The 21210-nt window shown below is 34.1% G+C and overlaps 2 protein-coding genes across 4 annotated transcripts in view; one reads left to right on the top strand and one right to left on the bottom strand.

Moving 5' to 3' along the window:
- LOC105451860 overlaps positions 1-15071 on the top strand; it is a 149701-nt gene extending 134630 nt beyond the window's left edge. For 2 of the 3 annotated variants that reach the window (XM_011692556.1, XM_011692555.1), the window contains exons 2-4: positions 10142-10685; positions 10847-11028; positions 11389-15071. In XM_011692556.1, coding sequence (XP_011690858.1) covers positions 10149-10685; positions 10847-11028; positions 11389-11806 — 1137 coding nt within the window. In that variant the 5' untranslated portion in view covers positions 10142-10148 and the 3' untranslated portion in view covers positions 11807-15071. Of the gene's footprint in view, positions 1-8020; positions 8281-10141; positions 10686-10846; positions 11029-11388 lie in introns of those variants that run through there. The other variant, XM_011692554.1, reaches the window with a different exon arrangement.
- On the bottom strand, positions 13054-21202 carry LOC105451859 (dynamin-binding protein-like). The gene is made up of 9 exons (XM_011692553.1): positions 21008-21202; positions 20615-20792; positions 20342-20460; positions 18774-20234; positions 18498-18647; positions 17662-18282; positions 17392-17574; positions 16698-17303; positions 13054-16626 (listed from the first exon to the last, which is right to left on the bottom strand). The coding sequence occupies exons 1-9, from the start codon at positions 21095-21097 to the stop codon at positions 16435-16437; spliced, it is 3600 nt and encodes a 1199-aa protein (XP_011690855.1). The 5' UTR covers positions 21098-21202; the 3' UTR covers positions 13054-16434.
- Positions 21203-21210: the final 8 nt, after the last annotated feature.

Genomic DNA, 21210 nt, shown 5'->3' on the forward strand with positions numbered 1-21210 from the left:
TGTTTATCATCGCGAAACTTCAAGACTATTCTAAAAGTGGACGTCTCCTCTCCGCAACCGAGGATAACGAATCACTTCGGAATATCCATGACGTGCATATGACACAAAAAGGAGTCGTGTGTCCTCGAGAGAACGCGAGACGGCTTTTGCACGTGTGGAAACACGAAGTCAGCAAATAAAAATGTACCTGTGCTTCAGCAACCTGTAACATTATGCAATATACTGAACAGCAGTACAAGAGTACAAAATTATTTTTTGTACTTAATACTTGGCACAATAATTCTATTTCTTGATTACTTCGAAATGCATGTTGTAAAGCTCAACATGTAAACACATATAAAAGATAAAAGAAGACACATCTTCTTCATTTACATTAATATCCATAAAGAATGAATATAGAAGATCATTCAGTAAAAACTGTCTCTCTAAAAGACAAAGAATGAAATAAAAAGACGAATCGTAAGAAAAACGAGTAATAAATAATGCAACCGTTAAATCTTCAAGGAACGAAATTTCAGTATCGAACATTTTCTCCTCTTGAACGTTCACCATAAGACTTCATGCTTCACGTCAGCTGACTTTACTACGATGCATTACGAATGAACGGACAAAGACTGGCATCGTTACAGTGGATGACTCGACCTGTTTCTACACAATGAAATGATGTGAAAAAAAGCAAAAACACAACCCGACTTTTTACAGATAATCTACTTGAAAAAGGATTTTGGATTTATTATCTTGAAATTTTATGTTATAAGAGAAACAGAAATTTATATAATAATGTTTAACGCAGGTGATAGTGTATATTTTTATTATTTAAATATTTAATTATTATTACAAAGTATAGAACATTTATATCACGAACAAAAATTCCTATCTATGATAATGCATTGAAAACACTGATAATAAATAAATTAAAAGCAAACGCAGATAATGTGTTGCAATAATAAAATATCTTTTGAGTTGGAATTACATTCGACTATCAATATGAGTCATATTCTTGATTTTTATACGTCTGCTCGACGGAATAAAGAGATCTATTTTTGAAAAGCACCAAGGAATCGAGCGTGTGTTTCACGCATACTACTCGTGGCAAGCAGCTTCTTTGTGTTCAACGCTGCTGCGTAACATTATAGCATTTACTATAGTTCTGTGCATTCTGTGTTTCTATAGTTCTGCCACTGTCGTATTAATTCCTTCGCGTTCTCTTATTTATGCGAGTGATTAATTAAACTATAAAAATTAGAAATTCTGATGAATTAAATTGAATAGTATAAACTTATTTGTTAATATATGTATAACAAAATTCGAAAAATTTATGCACAATAATAGATTTACCTTTTATATAATTATAGAATATTAATTTAAAATTGTTTTAATATTAAATAATTTCTAATTTTAAGTAATAGAATAATTCTATTTAATAAAAAATATCTCAAACGGAAATGTTCAAGAAATCTGTAGACGAAGAACGAAATATTTCTTGCAGAATAATAATTAGAAACTTCCTATGTGTCATTGTTGTTTGAAATTCTGTTTCGATTTTCCATAGCATTATCATAATTTTCCAAACTTAACGCAAACTTTACGAACATTTTACATATTATAATTCTATACTGTTGTCTTAATTCATGCAAACAAATTAGTTTAGTTTATTATTCACGTTGAATATATAAAATCTCCTACGGTTATCTATAAGCGCGATAAATTCTTTATCGAAGGGCTCACTTTATCACAGATATTTTTCATTAAAGTAGGTCAAGTGATATAAGAACTCCCAAGGCTATATCTACCTATCGCTAATAGAAAGCATTCCCAAGATGATGAGGAAGAAGCGTAGTTTGTAATGCTTGTACCATGTCACGAAATGTATCCAATTTCCAAGAAAATTATATATATATATATATATATATATATATATTCTTGCGAATAAGTAACTAGAAAAGCAATATCGCAGTTTATTGTGGAAATCCCCAGGCACTACTTTAATTGTCGACTGTTTAAACTTTTTCGCAGAAACGCAGAAATAGTTAAATCGTCACCGTCGTTAAACGTTGTTTTCGTTATAGTGGCCAGAAATGACCATGATATTTGCATGTATTCACAAAAAATCCTTGAAAGCGTTAACGATAAATGCTGTGACGTAAATGCACACGGCAATAAAAAAAATAATTAATTGCCAGTTTTAATCATTATGTACAAAATATTCCAATATGTATTACAATGTTACCGTCTAATCTTTTTTTATCAATTTGATATCGGTTCTTTCTTGACAAAGAAAAGAAGTCAATTACAAGACAATAGTCTTGCAATTATAATTAATACAAAACAAATTGCATTTAGCTACTAAACTGTAGCAATAGTAGGAATATAGTCATGAATAAAATCTTATGCTCTTCGTTTAAAATTTCAAGTAAAATTTTGTCCATAATTCTATTTGAAATTTTAACCGAATGTTAATTAAGACCTAAATACCAATATATCAATTACATGAAGAAATAACGCCCAATCAGACGGTCATTAAGTAAATCGATTGCAAATATTAGAGCAACCCGTTATCGATAACGTCGGAACGAGTTTATGAACTATATGCATACGATACGATTGCATATGGATATAAATCGATTGTATGATACTTTTGCTCGGACTAGCTTGGTCAGCTATTATTCATGCATCAGCAAATATACTGATACCTTGCACCTTCGCCATAATTATGGCAACAGTTGCATAACGTAATATGCTTCCTGTAATATTTTATAACGAAAGATACAAATCTTTCACATTTTTTTATGGCACAAGAAAAATTGGAGTGAAATTAATAACCAATAATCACCAACTGAAATTATAGCACGCATGTTTTTATGTTCTCGTCACGAATGAATAAATTTGAGGCATACCATTGAGCATATTAGTGCGCAAGAAATATGCGAGAAAAATTAATTAATTGTTAATAATAATTCAAAGAATTTCAATTGTGAGTTTTCCTTAATTGAAGGAACTCTAAGTCTACAAGTTTGAGCATAACAGACATTTGTGCGCATTTATCTAAATCACGATAGTTCCAACAATATCGTTTTCGTGATAAATCATTTCGTGTCAGCTTGAGAAAATCTGATGACGCGAGCTTAGAAAAGTCAACAGAGTGATTATCATCGAGAAACAGAGTCCAAACCCGTTTCATGAGTAACGCACACATATATCTATTTCAGTATATCATCACTTGTTTACAGAGAGATCACGTGATTGCGGGCTGTATAAATGATTCCGCAGATCAAACTGGTAAACATTGTTAATTAATGCAGAATAACTTCCACGCATTTAAAACGACACAAAGATCCGAGCTATAAAAGATAAATTTTCTTTGATAATTAAACGAATTAAATACTCGTTTAGTTATTAAACTAACTAAATTAAGTACATTATAAATCATTATACTAAATCATTGCAATGTCATGTATCGGATAATTTATATATTAATTAGATATAAATTTTAAAAATAAATAAAATTTTTCAGTGAAATTATCGATTTAGATCTGTTCAGAGCGCACTTCGTTAGAAATATTGCTTAAATTATCGGAGAAAGCTACCGAAGTCTTTCAATGACCGTGAAAGTTAATGAACTTGTATCTTTTTCATTGCATTTGATAACATTAAGTGCATTTTATCGCGACAGGAAATTGTTCTCTCTGAGAAAGACAGTGAATAATATTTCAAGTAGATATATATATATATATATATATATAAGAACAATTTCCTGTCGCGATAAAATGCGACGTTTTCAATTTTTATTTTTTTCTTGTTAAATAAAAAATAAATTTTTTTGTTTATAATGTAATGAATCAAAAGATCTATATATGTATATATATATATATATACATATATGTATATATATAAACAAAAAAATTTATTTTTTATTTAACAAGAAAAAAATAAAAATTGAAAACGTCGTCTGTGATGCGTCATTAAAAAATTCTGCTCGTGATTCATTTTATACATGTTCGAGGAAAAATTGCTGTGGGTCTTGCCAGGAGTTGTTATATACACCTTGCTTACGTCAGATCGCAAATGGAATTTTCGCATAAGAGAAATCAAGGATTAGTACAAACTTAGGAAAGAAAGAGAAAAGGAGTTATTTTATTCCCCTTCAGCAATATTAATTTTACATCACAAAGCATAATCGTGCTTTCCCGCACAGAATGATTATCCAATCCAATCGCTATTTAAAACATCACAAGTCTGTTTTTATATTTATATAAAAGCACTTTAAGCACATGTATAATTTAAACATTTTTTTATTGCCACCCATATACTGAGTTTAAACTAAAACTATCAAGATATAATAAAACTCGAATAATTACTTCTTTTAATTGATCTTTATATTTCTGGATCCTAGAATTCTATTCGTAAATATGTTTGAATTTCAAGATGCGAATGAATGGCTGAAAATGATATAGACTTATATGTGTACTTCAACAAAATAGTATAATAATTAAGAACGGAAAACGCTAACACGATCAAAGAGGATCTTGGTGTTTCCATAATATTCTAAATTGTGAATCTTACAATTTTTTTTTATTCAAATAAACCGCGTGCCGTGGTTTTATATAAATAAATAATTAGATATAATATTTATTTATTTGGATTGTAGAATGTGAAAGACATACTTTTACTTTTCTATGATAATTTAATTATTCAAACTTTCAACGCATGTACGAATTGAGAAAACTAAAATATTAGTATTATTAAAGTCTCACATATTCAATTGCTTTCTGTTTTTATTTCCGTTCAAGACTAGCTTCGTACAAAGCTAAAACAAAACTTTTAGCAGAATCTGTTAACTTCTAGCTTGTAACAGGTAGAGCAGTACGCAATAATATTTTACACAAATATATCCTCGCCACTAATCTGAATCATACAAGTGCAAAAGCACTTCAATTGAAGTTTGTACCATTTATCTTTAATTATCTAAAATGATAAGATGTCTTAATCAATATTTTCGATATTTTCGAGAGATATATCGCAAAATATCATCTTTTATTGCTCCATTTTGAAAAGAAAGTCAACAACTGTTTTGACGTCTAAGATATCTTTATATGTGATTGTTATCAAATATTTTCTCATGATATTAATATACTTGTGAAATTTGATTGCTAATTCGCAGTTTATGTTTATATCATAAATTTCGGCACATGATAATGTTAAGTGTGCAGACCCGCCTCCAGAACTGTTTATGATATATATACTGCCTGTTTAATTTTTATTGGGATCAAGCAATGATTGAACGGTTCGATTATTCCACGAGACTTATGCAACGAGTAACACGATATATATTTTATTTTTTAAATGTACCAATTAATGTTTTCTCAAGCAGTGCAAATTTATATTTCAGTTATGATTATTATTATAACATAATTTCAATTTTCTTATTAGCTTTCTTAAATCGGGAAATAAAAACAAAATTTTTAAGCGACAGTACTAATATATAAATCAGATTCATTTTTTTATGAAAAAGTGCTCAAGGTTCCTCGTTTCATTGTAAAACGTGTTTCGCCTGTTATCGCATAACCGCGGCGTAATCGCAAATGTGTTACCCTCGATTCACGTTTATTTAAATAACGCATTGAACAAATACACTTCCGGAGTCTCGGGAAAATTGTAACATTGTATTATGTGTAAAACAATGTAGAATTCTATGGCATAATTGATCTAAAAATTGGATAAGAACGAAGTCAACATCCTCGTAAATCTTGCGAGCGACCGATATGTTGAAAATAGCGCATCTTCTTCTTAAACTTAAATGTCCAACAGTGATAAAACTTTACTGATTGCAGTTAATATCCTTGACAGCAAGGAAAATAAATGTTATCTGCTGTGCGGTGCGCGGATTTAAAAAATTGTAGATAAGCCATAGATAAACGAACAAATTATCATGTTCGGACAGAAACTATACATAGACACACCCGTCAACTAACTAATAACTTATTAAAATAGCAAAAGAAATGTATTATTTCGTTTATTTTTATATTCAGTCAGACGCAAATGACGCAATTCTTTTATTTTGCTTAATTTACTTTTTAAAGTATTTCTATAGTATTACTAAAGTATTACTAAAATATTTTTTACAAAAAATAAAATATTGGTTATAAAGAAAGAACTTTAATAAAATTAAATTGATAAAATATTTTTATATTTCTCAATAATCAGCAAATGCGACATTTTAAAATTAATTAATTTCTACAAAATAAAGTTTACAATATATAATATTTAAAAATCAATGAAACAACGTATGGATAATTAATCTGTCTATATTTAGATGTAATAAATATAACAAGATTAATCATGATATAGAAATTAGCTAAAGTCAATAATTAAAATTATGTATTAATCTTTTTAACAGAATTTTTTGTTCTTTATTTTTATTAAAATTTAAATTATTTTGTTTGGATAGAGACAGAGAGAGATTTTTTCAACTGATTTATCAATACCTGATTACAATGTTTGATGAACATCAAACATTGCAAATAAAAAATGATTTCTTATAAAAAATGTTTTAATACAAGTCATTGTATTTTGATTAAAATTATCATAATCGACTAACTACAATTTTATTATCGCTATTTTCGTATGAAATGCTTAGTTAATAAGCCATGTTTCTTCAGTTTGAAAAATGATGGCAACATGTAACATATGACAAATAGAAACTAAGTGATGTATTATAAAAAGCAATTAAAAATATCTTACAATTTTATCCAACGACACATTTCTAAACAAATGATAATGTTACATTCTGGACATTGATAAAAATACTTGACATGTGGTGCTGTTATTTGCGCATTATAAAAGATTATTTCAATGCAAATGTGTATATACGTTGCAAAATTACGCGATTATATGCCAAACAGTAAGTAACAGCTTAGACGCAGTTAGCGGTCTAATAGGTCAGATAGCTAATAAATTTACAAATGGAAAGATACCGTTTATACTAATAAGTTATTATATTATTTCAGACAACAGACATACACATGATTCACACTTTTAGCAGGACATGAATGTTTAATAAAGTCTAAAAACAAACTTATTTAAAATAATTATGAATCATTCAAGTTTTAAACTTAAAAAAAATTTTTTTTAAAGGTTATAATTTGTAGAAAAATTAAAAAACAGCAAATAAAGTAAACGGTTTCGTAAACTGTAATTATAGAATATTCCGTTATTTATTATATTTTTTATTGTAAACTATTTGATAAATTTAAACTTAATATTTCCTAAGCAACATTTTCAAGAAATATGTGTTTACCTACTAATTATAGAATATTCCGTTATTTATTATATTTTTTATTGTAAACTATTTGATAAATTTAAACTTAATATTTCCTAAGCAACATTTTCAAGAAATATGTGTTTACCTACTAAATGTTAATTTATAATAATTATATATGGTTACAATTAAATGTTTAATTAAGAAAAGAATTCTTTTAAATATGAATTTTAAAAAATGTTTTTTTCTTACAATTAATTAGAAACAGTTGCTAATAGAATTAAAATGCGCTTTAAAAAAGGCTTTATTTCTTTATTTAATTTCAATAAATTTTATTAAAATACGATTTTAACGTAATGAGTAGTTGCCAAGACATCTAATGTTTGAACCAATGAGATCCAAAAAATGTATAGCAGTCAATCGAATAGTAAGGAAAAATTAATTTTAAATTAGTTGAACAATGTGTAAGTTATGCGCAATTATGGCATTTTTTCAGTGTATTTAAATCTAAAAGCTCATTTGATTATTTTATCATTATCGGTACGTACGAATATGGTATGGATAAGCGTCACATATGCGATCCCCAGCAAGTCGTGCTTTGCGTACTCTGAGGTACGTCGACGAGAAAAACAGACATTGCACGTGGTCGGCGAGTGGCCGCGTGTCTTCCACCCTTCCCCGCATTCACTTTTCCTACCATCCTATCATACATGCGTTGGCCTGCATACGGGTATAAAAGCGAACGCGCGCTAACAGAACGGGTTAGTATCTCTCGCGCAGCGTAAGAACGTATCGACAATTTGTTCTTCCTGTTCACCATTCTCTCGCGAGACTATTAAAATTTGATCGTTAGAAAATAGTGGATAAAGCGATTGTAGATCGACAGTGTGCAAAAATTTTTGAGTGAGAGATCTTCGTCTTTTTTGTGAGTGATTTCGAGAAATAAGCTCAATTAAGCTGGTTATGCCGGTGGAATTGGAATCGATGGCGCCAATCGCTCACAAAACCATCTCCCACAATGGGTAGGCGATCATAATCTTATATTCACTTTAATCGTCTTCTTTGCACAAAGAGGATACGTTGATTTTTTGGAAATAATAGTCCAATGCACATAGAGTTTATCAAATCGAATTCTTTAATTGAAAAAATAAACATGTAAATTATTTAAAAAATATATATTTTGCTTTTCTGAAAAAAAAAATTTATTATAACAAAATTTATATTTTAAAGTTTTATTAATAAAATGAAAAATGTGTTGTAACAAGTAAAATAATTTATAAATTATAAAAACAATCAAAATAAAATGTATTTCCTAAAATTTCAGTATCAAATATATGAAACGTGTTGTACATACAAGTTTGGTCAAGGCGATACATCAATATGTTAACGTCAAACTTTTTATATTACTCTTATATATTACTTTAAAAGTAATTTTTATTGAAATATAACACGTCTTTTCCAAAGTTAAATTCTCGATTGATTTTAAATTTTAATAAAAGTACTATACAGTTATATGTATATCACGCATTTTCTTCTTGTTATATAACATTTACAAATACTTCACGAGCGAAAACGTGCCTCCAAGTATTCGATCGAGAAAGATACGAACAGCTGATCCGCGAGGCCGACAGGTTTTCTCGCGCCGAGCACGTTGACATTAATGACACACTTCCGCCAATTTAGTATCAGCGTCAGACCGTTTCTTTAGTGATTTCAGAAAAAGGGGAAATACGTCAGCGTTAATTAATTGAGTGCTAATTAAATCCTCTTCCTACTGACGACAGTCATTTATAACAATTCTCTTTATCTCGCTACTACAGAAACTATTTCAACCGGAAAATGTCATATTATTAATGCCTTCCGCGTACTTCCTGAGCCTTCTTGTTAAGCTTTATTGGAGTTAAATGAGCAGCTTTCTATAGCAGATCTCCGTTATACAATGTTTTATATATAAAATTTTTAATAAAATATGTAAAATAAATTAATCTGTTGCTTATATTATATGCAATTATAATTTTTATGAAAAAGAAAATTTAATAAATCTATTAACATTTCAACAAAAGCATTTTCTATATTTATATTACAATATAATTTAAAAAAATTATATACAGTTTACTTGTGAATATGTCTCATACGAAATTTCACAAAGTTTATGAAATATAAAGTTTATAACGATTATAAATAAGTAAAATATATTCTAAAATATGTAAAACAGTTGTCCCCGAGCCTTAAAGTATATTTATATATGTATATGCATTGCACGTTCTTCTCTCTCTCTCTTTAAAACATAGATAATAAAATTACTTTTCTGACAATGAACTATTGTTTAATTGATAACGCTTGCTTTTTCAATTCAAAAATGATCTAATTGTTATTTGCAACGATAAAATTTAAAATTACAGTTTTTATAATGCAATAGAAATTTATTAATAAATTGTGTGTGTGTGTGTGTGTGTGTGTGTAAAATAATATTGCGTTTTATAACGCAACATTACACTCATTATGAGAAAGATTTAATTTAAACATTATGTAACTTGAGATACAAGCGTCACAAAAAATGCACTAAATAATTAATTAAACATTCTAATGACTTAGTATTGGCGCTGAGTCATTACAATGTTTTGTTAATTATTTAATGCATTTTAATTAAATTTTTTATTATAATAGAAGGAAAATTATCAAATATTAGCAACACGTTATTTAAAGAACGCTGTGATTTATGGCAATTATCTATATCTTTCTTAAATATAGAGACTTATCACATTTTTCATTAAATGTACATTATAATACTGAATAACAATAAATAATTCAATAAGATATGATTGAGAAATAAGTCTTTCCATCGCAAACGCTTCATATTGCCGATTTTGCCGATTGTTATAGAGAGAAGATGAATAAATTGTGCCGTCAAGTCTCCATCGAGAGCCCGAGCGTGACCGGCCGGGATTGTGTCTTCAGCTTCGATGTACCCGTGCCGGAGGTACCGGAGCACGGTGCCCGCATCCGGGTGATGTGCGCCGGTGCTTGTTACCATCCCCGACGATCGCCGAGTCTAACCAGCTTGACCTCGGTCGAGAGTGCAGGCAGTAGCCTGGCCGCCGACATGTCCGTGGAGAGTGATTACCCGGTGTCTATACCGCATCATGGGGTACGCGACGCCGCTCTGTTCCCCGGCTACGAGGTGGCCGGTGTGATCGAGTCGTTCGGCACCGAGGTGCCCGAGGATCGCGAGCTCGCTGTAGGAGACCGCGTTATTCTCTATCCCTACGACGGCATTCCCAATGGCTACGTCGAATATCTGGTGGTGCACGATCTCAAGTACCTGATCAAGCTCCCGGACAGTATGTCGCTCAGCGTGGGGGCTATGCTACCGGCCGGCGCGCTTCTCGCGATGAACACAGTCTTTGCTGCGCACGAGCACGTGCAGGTATACAATCTTTTCTATTGCATTTCACTCTCGTTAAATTAAATTAATAAATACTCCATAAAAATATACGTTTGATAAATCATGCGACAAAGCAAATTGTTCGGAAATAATAATGATATTTTTCTTCAAAGCTTTCTTCAAAGTAAAATAAAATGTTGTAGGCATTACTGAAAGAGAGGGGCGAAAACAGCGTGTGTAAGATTCTGGTAGTTGGCACAGGTGGTCTTGCCTTGTGGGCCCTCAGAATCGCATCGTATCACTTCAGTAACATGAGAGACAGAGTCACTACTACGATAGCCACTCTCAAGGATGATGGTCTTCAAATAGCTCAGGAGTTCCAACGGTAAGTTTATTCAATTAGATTCTCATATAATAGAACGGAAAATTGATTATATAGTTAGCAAAATGTTACTTAGCAAACATATGCTAATTAACATTTTGATGTATGATAGTAATAAATGGGACTCGAATGGGCTCATGAAGAGTACGAGCAAATTTTTGTATTACACAGAAAACATTAAACGTTTACATAAAGAGATTATTGGCTCTTTTTCTCTCTCCCTCTTATAAGAATATATAAAGACTGAATAGATCAATGAAATGCATTTTCAAATTTAATGCTCGTATTCGGCGGTGCCTTGAAAGTTCAAACGTTTATCGCCTTCTTTGATTTATTCAGCAACAGTCGGCACATTGGTTACAGGGTGAACGTGGTACAGTGGAACGAGGATCTCTACGAGAAGCAGCTAATCGAACGCACAATGGATGCCTGCGGTGGCCAAGTCGACGTGGTGATCGATTTCGGCACGACTTCACGCAACCTCCATCGTAGCATGCAATGCCTAAGTAAGGGCGGCGTGGTGTTTGTGATCAAGGAGGTCGCGGACCGGCTGCTGCCCAAGTTCAGCCGACGAGCGGAAGAGCGGCAGCAATCCATCAAACCGGTGGAACCGGGCACGTTGGAGCAACTGCGGGAGCTGGTGCAGCTCGTCGCCTCCGGCGACATCGAGCCGCCCCCGCACACCGTGTATCCCGCCGAGGAAGCTCTGGACGTCGTCCAAAAGCTTTGTCACTCGGAGATCCAGGGCCGCGCGATTCTTCGCTTCTATCCCGCGGACTAGAAGATTTTCCGTTAAGAGAATTCTCCGCGATCGCGGATCGGGCGACAGATTCGACGACGACGACCGAGAAAGTCAGGCCCCGGCCCGGGTGATGAGAATAACAGCTGAGGTTGCTATACGCGTGTGTGTTCCGAAGTTTCCACATGTAGAAAGACTATCGAGTGCAGGAGTATAATTACTGCTTCACATATTGAGGGCCGAAGTTTAAATAAGGCGTTGACGTGTGTATGTCCTGTGGGACGATAGTTTGCGAATGAGGGAATTTGAATGCAGGGAGAACGCAGAAAATGGTCTTCGTAGAATGGAGTGATACGTTAAATTCGAAGAGATTTAACCCACCGAAGATCTCACAATAAGACCCACAAACTTTGACGATACACGAATTATAAGAGAGTTGACGAAAGAAAGATGTCTCGATTTATAGCTGATCAAAAATTAACTTGTTAACATTTGATAAAATCTTGTAGCAACAGCAACACGAATTACTGCGCGAATCCAATTTGATTTTATCAGGTATTTCGTTGAGTGATTGCTATTTTTAATGTTGACGTGTCATCTTCAAAGGAAAGTTTTTCTCATATAATAAACAAAATCTTTTCTGTAAAGAAATTTTTTCCCGGAAGTTTACTGATGAAACAAAGCAGATCATTATAGTTACTGCTTATCACTTCAAAGATTATACCACTTTACGTCTCTCTTTTAGACAACGAGCAATTAGCTCTCGCAAATGGACAGAGATAATCATGTGTGAGTCGAACCGAAATCATGCCAGATAACAGCCTAGGCAGCACGAAAAAAAATGACATAAAATTGTTATGCCGACAAGAAAAGAACATTATCGTCGAAGAAACGACGCTCTCTATTTCCTTTTAATGGATGTCTAATATTTGTCGTTTCTTGGCGCAACATGAAGTATCCAGGATAACATTACGATTTATGCGTACTTGTACCGAACGCACTAATGGAGTCACGAGCCACGAGTAGTTAATGTACGAGAAGGATATTCCGTTTAGTATTCAAGAATTGTTGAATGAAAACATGCTGAATGGAGAACATGGAGACAGAGCAATACAATTGCGCGTTCCTTTCGATATGCATAAAGCTTTATCATATCAAAACGCGCACGATAATAAGGTAATTTTGACTTCCATCCGATGTGTGCAGTTGATTATTTTCATTAAGAATTAATGAGCGTTACCGGCAACTACAAAATAGTCATATTAACTATATGTTGTCTTAAATATTTATATTGTAGCTAATACGGGTACTTAAAGTCGTTGGTGCCTAGAAATAGTGATAAGAGGATTAGAAAGGGAAAGACGACTTCAAATAATTGTATTAACTATATACTTTAACCGTAGCTAATAATGACTATTTCAAGTTGCTGGTATCTGTAGAAATGCTGAAAGTACGAGAAGGATTAAAGCTATAATATTTTTGCTGAAAATAGATGAAATATTGAAGATTTTTTCCTACAAGGCACTTTATTGATATCACTGTTGAGTATTCGAGCAGAACGTTCGAAAAAAAGTCTGTATTCAAACATTTGGAATGCGATTTTAAACGATCTTTGTTTAATTATATCAAATGTGTAAAATATTGTTAAACAACCATGTTGAATGTATATAAACATGACAAGAATACAGATTTATTACAACAAATTCGATATGATTAGAAGGTTTTAGGATTAAAACAGTGATTCACGATAATTGCATAATGAGCGACCTTGTTGAGCACACAATTATTTCAAGCGGTAGTTTTTACGGCGTTTACTGTTATTTGTTTTAATTATCGAGAAACTTTGCTCGCGACAATAGTGGCGACAAATTGATGTCTCTTTTAATTATCCAAGATATGTGGAGTCAACTATAATTGTTACATGTTCCTCGATAATTAAATCGACACCGATGAAGGTATACCGCTGGCGCAGTACAAAACGTACCGCTACAAAATCCAGTAACAAGTCCGATATTTACGAGCACACTTCAATGCATATACTGCAGTGATGTTGCAGCGCAGGATCAAACGTGTATATTTAATGTCAATTCAGGAATAATAATCGACTGGATGCGCGCCTGTTTCGAGCGCCTAGAATAAGTTCCCTGGTTAAGATAAGGAATGTCGAACTGTAATAAATATCTGTCCTACCATAAAGTGAGATGTTTTCGCAATAGCGAGGTAATCCCAGAACTCAGTGAATAAGCTAGCGTGTCTGCAAAGCTATAGGAATGCATGCCCTGCACAAAGATTCACATAGTTGCTCCTTTGCGAGGCGAATTTAGAAAATAATCTCTCTAATCGTTTACGTAAATGCACCCAGGTTCCATTTTGTATGATTTAAAAATAATTAAGACAAGTTCCTTCGCAGCACATGTCTAGTTGTAGTTTTCTTAGGAATTCTGGCGTGAAAGGAATATCCGCAAGAACATTTTAGTGAATCGATATATCGACACCTTTAACTATGCCTAAGTTTCCTAATATGTTTTTCGATCCAGAGACAGCCGTATAATGATGCTATAAACTTAAATGCATCAGCGTTGGCCACGCCTGACGATAATTCCCTAATTAAACCTTCTTCCCGAGATCCAGATCACCTCGCTACATCGTTAAAGCGACTTTATATGGTACCGTGCGAATATTTGCGTAAGAGGAGTACGTTATTTCGTTAAGATTCTATCCAATATATATTGAGATTGTATTTAAAGCATAATCGTATGTGAGAGGGGTGCACGTGAATTGCGGTTTCAAGGTCAAAAAAGAAACGAGCGATCGTTAATTATTAGATGACGAGTGGTTGCACGATACTAACCCCGGGCCTTGCCGTCATATCTGCCGACGGTTTCGCGAAATCTTATTGTTAACGAGCGACAAAATCGCGGATCCGAATCTTATCAGCTTGACCGGCACAATAAGAGCATTACACTTTATTCAGCGTGTACATTCGTGTCCGGAATATCTCGTTGATCGTCGTTTATCGTTAGATCAGTATTCACCTTTTGCTTAGCGTAAGTTAACGTAAGTTCATTCGCGACATTACTTGCGACATAATACTCGTGTCGATCGCAAGTTACTGTACCTCAGAAAGACTGTTCTGTTTATTTTAAACGGTATACCGATAGACCTTCGTTTATATTATTTTTTATTGTATGTACGTACAATTTAAGCGATAGCTTATAGGGCTGTAGCACATCATGCATCGTGTAACTATTGTATCTACTGTCGATTGTAACAGTAAACGCATTATTATATTACGGTGATAATATAATCAATGTCTTACTTTCTTTTTTAAAATAATATTTGTGTTTTACTTTCCCCATAACAATATACTCGATAATCTATGAACTATTTCAAATTTCTTGTATGTTCATTCAAACTGTCAAGGATTGTAAATATAGTAATAATAAAAACTATTATTAAGAAGAAACCAAAAAAAACTGCACTGTCTTAAAATATATATTGCAATGCTTGGCCTGCACGTAATCAGGCCACATATTAGTAATCTTAAAATTATTAGTTTGCGCTTTTAATTTATTCTAGAACAATGGAATGGCACAACAATAGTATATTATTCCCAAAATAATAAGTATTATTTACTTTAAATAGATTATTTATAAAATAGTCTAATAAATTTCTACCTACAACTAAAATAACAGTCGGTCATAATTAAGACTTGATGACAGTGTTCTTTTCATAACATTTTTAATATCTTTACTAGATATTCATATTTGAAATAATATACAATTTTCGAAAAATTTAACATTATATACAAATACAATATATGTACATTAAAAATTGCACGTAAAAGATCGTGTAATTGAAGTAAAATTACAATATACAAATAAAACAATTATCACAAATATATATGTATACATATTGTAGGCATTTATATGGCATGTATTATTTGCTACAAAAATGATCTATTGAAACACAATTTTGTTAGGCAAGAACGTGTTGCAAAAACGTGCAATTTTCTGTACTATAATATCAATTATTAATATCAATTATCAAGCTTGTACAATTCAAAATGATGCTCCAATCGTCACAAGAAAAATCTTGTTTCTGATAAAGCATCGTATTCGCCATATTTATACATATATTACATTAAATACATTTATATCTGCATATAACAATTCAACAATAATTCAGTACATATGTAAAAATCTTAAAGAATGTATACTTATAAATTATGTATAAACCTAAGTACTAGTAAGGAATTTAAAAATAATTCGAGAAAATTTTCGAGTATTGATTGGTGTGAATATCTAATAATATTTTGATTGATCATCTTTTTAAGATCTTTAAATTCAATATTAATATGGTTTAGTATTAATGATTCCATGCTAATCAGACCAGATAAAAAGATTTTATAAAATATTTTTTCGTTAACATAAAACAAGATTTAAAAAATCTATAAACTGTTTCTTCATTAACATAAGATATCAAAAATAAGCATTTTTTATGAGAAATAATTATAAGAAAATTAAAATATTGACAAATCGCTACTAGTTAATAATTTCTATCAATGATCAATATAATTCGGTAATTGAGTTAATTATCACGATTTTGGCATAAAATTGTAATGGCTATAAATGTAAAACTTGTGCTTAATCTTAAATTTTGCTTCATTGTTACGACTTTGGTTTAATGGGGGTTAAATAATTCTGCGGAACGTAACCTTGTTTACCGTTGCGATTTTCCACGAGCCACCATTCATCGTTTCCTTTCTCATCGTGAGGTCTAAGGAGTCTCAGGGCTTGGCCGTTAATAATAGACAACGTACCCGGCATGTTTCCAGCAAAATCGTACATCGCGTAGTAAAACTGAAAATTAAATTATCATGTTAATAAAAAGATATAGAGCGCAATATCACAATATTAGATATATTACTAACTTCGCTGTGTACATTCTGATACACCTGAACTTTTGGTATTTCGGGAACGTTGCTGTAATTGTGATTTACTTTCGTTTCTTGATCTAATGAAAGTAAATCCTGCAGATGCGACGAAGCCACCACCTTCTTGATCTCTTTCTCTGGAGAATCCAGCGACATTAAATTCGGCGGGCTGGAACTCTTTTTCCCGACAGCAGCGACATCCGATGTGATTTGGTCATGATGCTGACTCTGCCGCTGGACCGATCTCAGTTTTTGAGAAGGCAAAAATCCTTGAGTGACTCCAGTGTCGACAAACCATCTCGTCGGATTACCCATCGGATCCTGCTTCTTTATGACTCCGATCAACGTACCTCTAGCAGCATCCACTTCCAGTGTAGATGTACTGACAACGTCCTCGACCACCACATATAATTTGTCCGGAGTATATTTCTCTCTGAGCGAGGATCTCTGGTCTTCGGTCTGTTTATTACATGATTGCGATTGGCTCTCGTCCATTCGGGTATTCGTGCCAGCAAACGCGAAACGTGTTATTTGATTCCATATTAAATGATGAGTCACGAGAAATGATTCCAGCACATCTTGTGACGATAGATGCGGTGATGTCTAAAAAAGAAAATTATGTTTCGTTTATTCTTGAATTTTACAGCAGACTGAAACGTCAGACTTTTCTACTCAAGTTTTATCTGAATACCTCGCAAAGCGTTAAATATTGCTTGGTAATTTTGCCGCTTAGTAATTTTCGGGCGCCAGCAAAAACATTTATGCAATTAACCAAAATGTTTGCTGCCGCATCCAGCAATATAGGCAATTCCTCCAACAATTGTTGATTCAGAGCTTCGTAATTACACTTGGCAGTGAATAATTCTTCTTGCACCTGAGATAACGTAAAACGAATCAGGAAAAATTATGGAAAGAGACCTGCTTGCAACAAGGAACATTAGAAACGTTAAGTAACAATTACAATTTTTGATTCCTTATATTTCTCACTCTTCGAAATAGCAGCGTCGTAGTCCAGCAATTTATCATGCCTCTTCGCCACCAATACGGCCGGCCCTTCTAACAGCGTCGCTAGAAAATGCAACGGGGCGCTGACCCTTTTCTCGATACACGACTTAAAGTCCTGCATGTATTGCGACCAAATTATAGATCTTATATCCTGCAGCTTTTTCACTTCGGCAGTCGGACTTCCCTGATAATAATGCACCAGCAAATCGGCTATCGCTTCACCCGACATAGCTTCATCACTCAGATACGTGATACACTGCTCAATATCTTTGACCAATTGCCACGTACATTTCTCTGTAGATCGAAATTGCTTCTCCAGTTCCTCAAACTCGGTATCGCTTGCAACATTTGTCAGTCCCAGACTCGCCGACAATCTTGTGCTCAGCCTCGTCGACATTTTTGCCACGGAATGCATACTTAATTTCGACATTTTGCTAAATAAAGTATTATCATTATCTAAATATTTCGATACGATATCTCTTCTCCGCTTGTACTCGTTGATATAACTGGCCACATTTGTCATAGCCTCCCACGTGCCTTGTCGACTCAGTTTATCCGGATGATTGTCTTCTGTGCACTACAAATTAATTTCCACATGCAGGAAAATATTACAATGCGATATAATTTATTTGAAAAGTAATCTGAATTCAATTTCACAATGTTGTTAAAATTTATATATATATTAACTTTTACTGGCACCTCAAAAAAAAAAATATACATCACAAAATTGGACTTTCACTACTTTCAAAATAAACTATTCACACATTTTGTGTAACTAATGCAATTACTTACCTTTATTAATTCATATAACATTAGCGGATACTTCAAAATTCTTTGAACCGGCTTGATCAGAATGGAGCTCATATCAAAGCAAGCAATCTGACGACGTAATGTCTCAATACCCTTGTTAAATACTTTCACGATCTCCTCATTATTTTCATACTAAAACACAAATGAATTTTCGATTCAAATAATCATAACTTCAAATCATCATAAGCTTCTTACATTAATATAAGAATATATGTATAGTTTTTGATTGAAAATTTTGGTTTCATTACCATAAAATACCTTTTTTAATAAAGCTAAAGCAGCTTCATGATTTCCACAATATTTAACATAAACACTTTTCAATTTTTCGGCCATTTTCACGAAACAAGGTCCAATTGTCTGCAAACTTTCGTCGCAACCTTTCATAGCTCTCAGAATCATATCCAATAGCTCCTCGGCAACATGAATAACTTCCAAAATGTTCCCGAACAACGTAGCGACATCAATCCCCTTCGTCTCGAGAAAACTCGGATTGTGCAGGTTAAATGTTTCGTATGTTAACTTCAGATCACGAACATATTCTTTTTCCGTTAGAACTAATTCCGATATTACATTCTGACGCTGATCTGCATGCTTTTGCTTCATATCTCCAGTATTACTGCTCGCAGATTCGTTTTCCCACGTTCCTTTCTTCTGGGCGGCTTCACCATTTGCAATATTCTCCTTCTGTAATGGCACTCTGCCTGGAGCCGGAGCTGGCGGTGCTGGCCTGTGCGGCTGCGAAAGTCTCTTCGGGGTTTGTTCCTCGTTTGCGACAACCTCGTTCGCTTCCTTATGCCTGATCATCACAAAATCTTCAAAGTCTTCGAAATTTGACTCCGGCAGACTGTCCAGCGAATATTCGGACACCGAGCTCAAATATTCCCGCGGGCACAAGCCGACTAGGCCACTCTTATTTTTCACCTTCACCCAATCCTCATTGGCCATTTCCAGCACGGTGACGCTCTCGCCCTCGTGCACGTTCAAATCGCCGTCCATCTGCGCGTCAAAGGTGTACAGCACTTTTACAGTAGCACCCGGATCCAAGGCGTCTTTCTTCGCGGGAATTACTTCAGACTGAACTTGATGTTGCCTCACTTCTGCACAATCGACTATAATATTGACGTAAGACGACGGAAAGATGCCTTTACTGGTGTCGATCATACCCTCTATCCATTCGGAATCAATGTGTCTGGTGAGATGCACTACCTCGCCCGCTCCGAAGCTCAGCTCGTTCGGAAATTGCGCATTAAATGGATATAATGTTATAGCGTACGGCTTAATATCGACGGAATTCGCGTGACTGTTGTACTGCGTGTTGTCTGTATTATTGGTCGTTGACAATACCTCCGGGAACAAGTCAAAGTAACTTGGAGCAGGTTCATCGGACAAGTTTGCATAAGAATGTAAAGAAGTTTCACCAAAATCTTTGTAAATTGTGCCATTATGAACTGCCGAGACGGATGCAACATTGTTCCCAGTTATATACGACACTTCTCCTTGATCGACTGTATCCTGATCTGCTTCCACGTAGGATATAAATCCCTCAGGGAATATGCCTTCCCTGCCGTCTTCCGCGACTCCACGACACCAGCCATCGTCTAAAATTTCTGTAACAATGACCGTCTCTCCTGCAATTAGATCTAATTCCTCGTTGAGTTGCGCCTTCAGCGTCGTTTTTACCTTAGCTCTTTTTCTTATTGATTTATTCTTTATTGTTCTCTGTAAGAGATATCTTTGTTAATTTACGATTTTAGCAGCAGCTAAATAAATATATAATTTTTCGCAGATGCTGCACAAGTGAAATATAATCTCTTTCAATATTTTACCCTCATCAACGTTGTGTCCAATTCCCATGCATGCGTCAGTGGAAAAATTCCATTTTTGAAGCTCGTCCTGCCCATGCACCATCCCGAACCTATGTCTCTCATTCCAATTATGAGTTCCCCTAATAACGAGAAAAAATTTACGTTTCAATTATTATCTATTTCTAGTTACATTAAATCTTAAAAGCTATTGTTACCTCTTCACATTTATTATCGAAACACCTAATCTCGTATCCTTCGAAAAATTTGTTGCGGCATATCTTATAACAATCTTACCTTCCGCGAAAGACAAATCTCCAGTTTCTTGTCCGGGAAAGTTGGCTATGGAAACGAACAATCTTTCCGTTTCGCCAACCTGAGGGACTTCCACCTTGTGCAGGTGACTTAAGGGAAACTTGCCGACTCTATCTTGAGACTGGCCATGGCACCAGTGCTTGTCCACGATCTCGTGTATCTGAAACGAAGATTCTATTGCTTTCAGTTGTTTACACTTGATTGCGCCTCAGGACTGCGGTCGCCGATTACGCGTTCGCAGCGCTCGCGAGCATTATTGGTTCTCGTTTAACATTTGATAAACAACAAGGACGAAATGATTCCAAGAGCGCCTGCGAGACGTGAATCGAAACGCAGCCTAGGTTAGGTGTCAACCGTACGCGCGTACGTATGTACCAGGAAATAATGTCCCTTGGGAAGACTCAGTTCTCCGTCGACGGTGGTGAGGAAGTCGTGCAGCACCCTCGCCAGCGTTCCCGGCTCCATTTCCGCTGCGACACTCGCATCCGTTGAACCCAGCGATAGTGCGACTCGCGAGAGCGGTTGGCGAGCGCTGAGTGGCGTGGCGAAGCGCCTGACAGCCGTCTGAGGCCTCCGAG

The sequence above is a fragment of the Wasmannia auropunctata genome, unplaced genomic scaffold (assembly GCF_000956235.1).
Source record: "Wasmannia auropunctata unplaced genomic scaffold, wasmannia.A_1.0 LD336042.1, whole genome shotgun sequence".
NCBI lineage: Eukaryota > Metazoa > Arthropoda > Insecta > Hymenoptera > Formicidae > Wasmannia > Wasmannia auropunctata.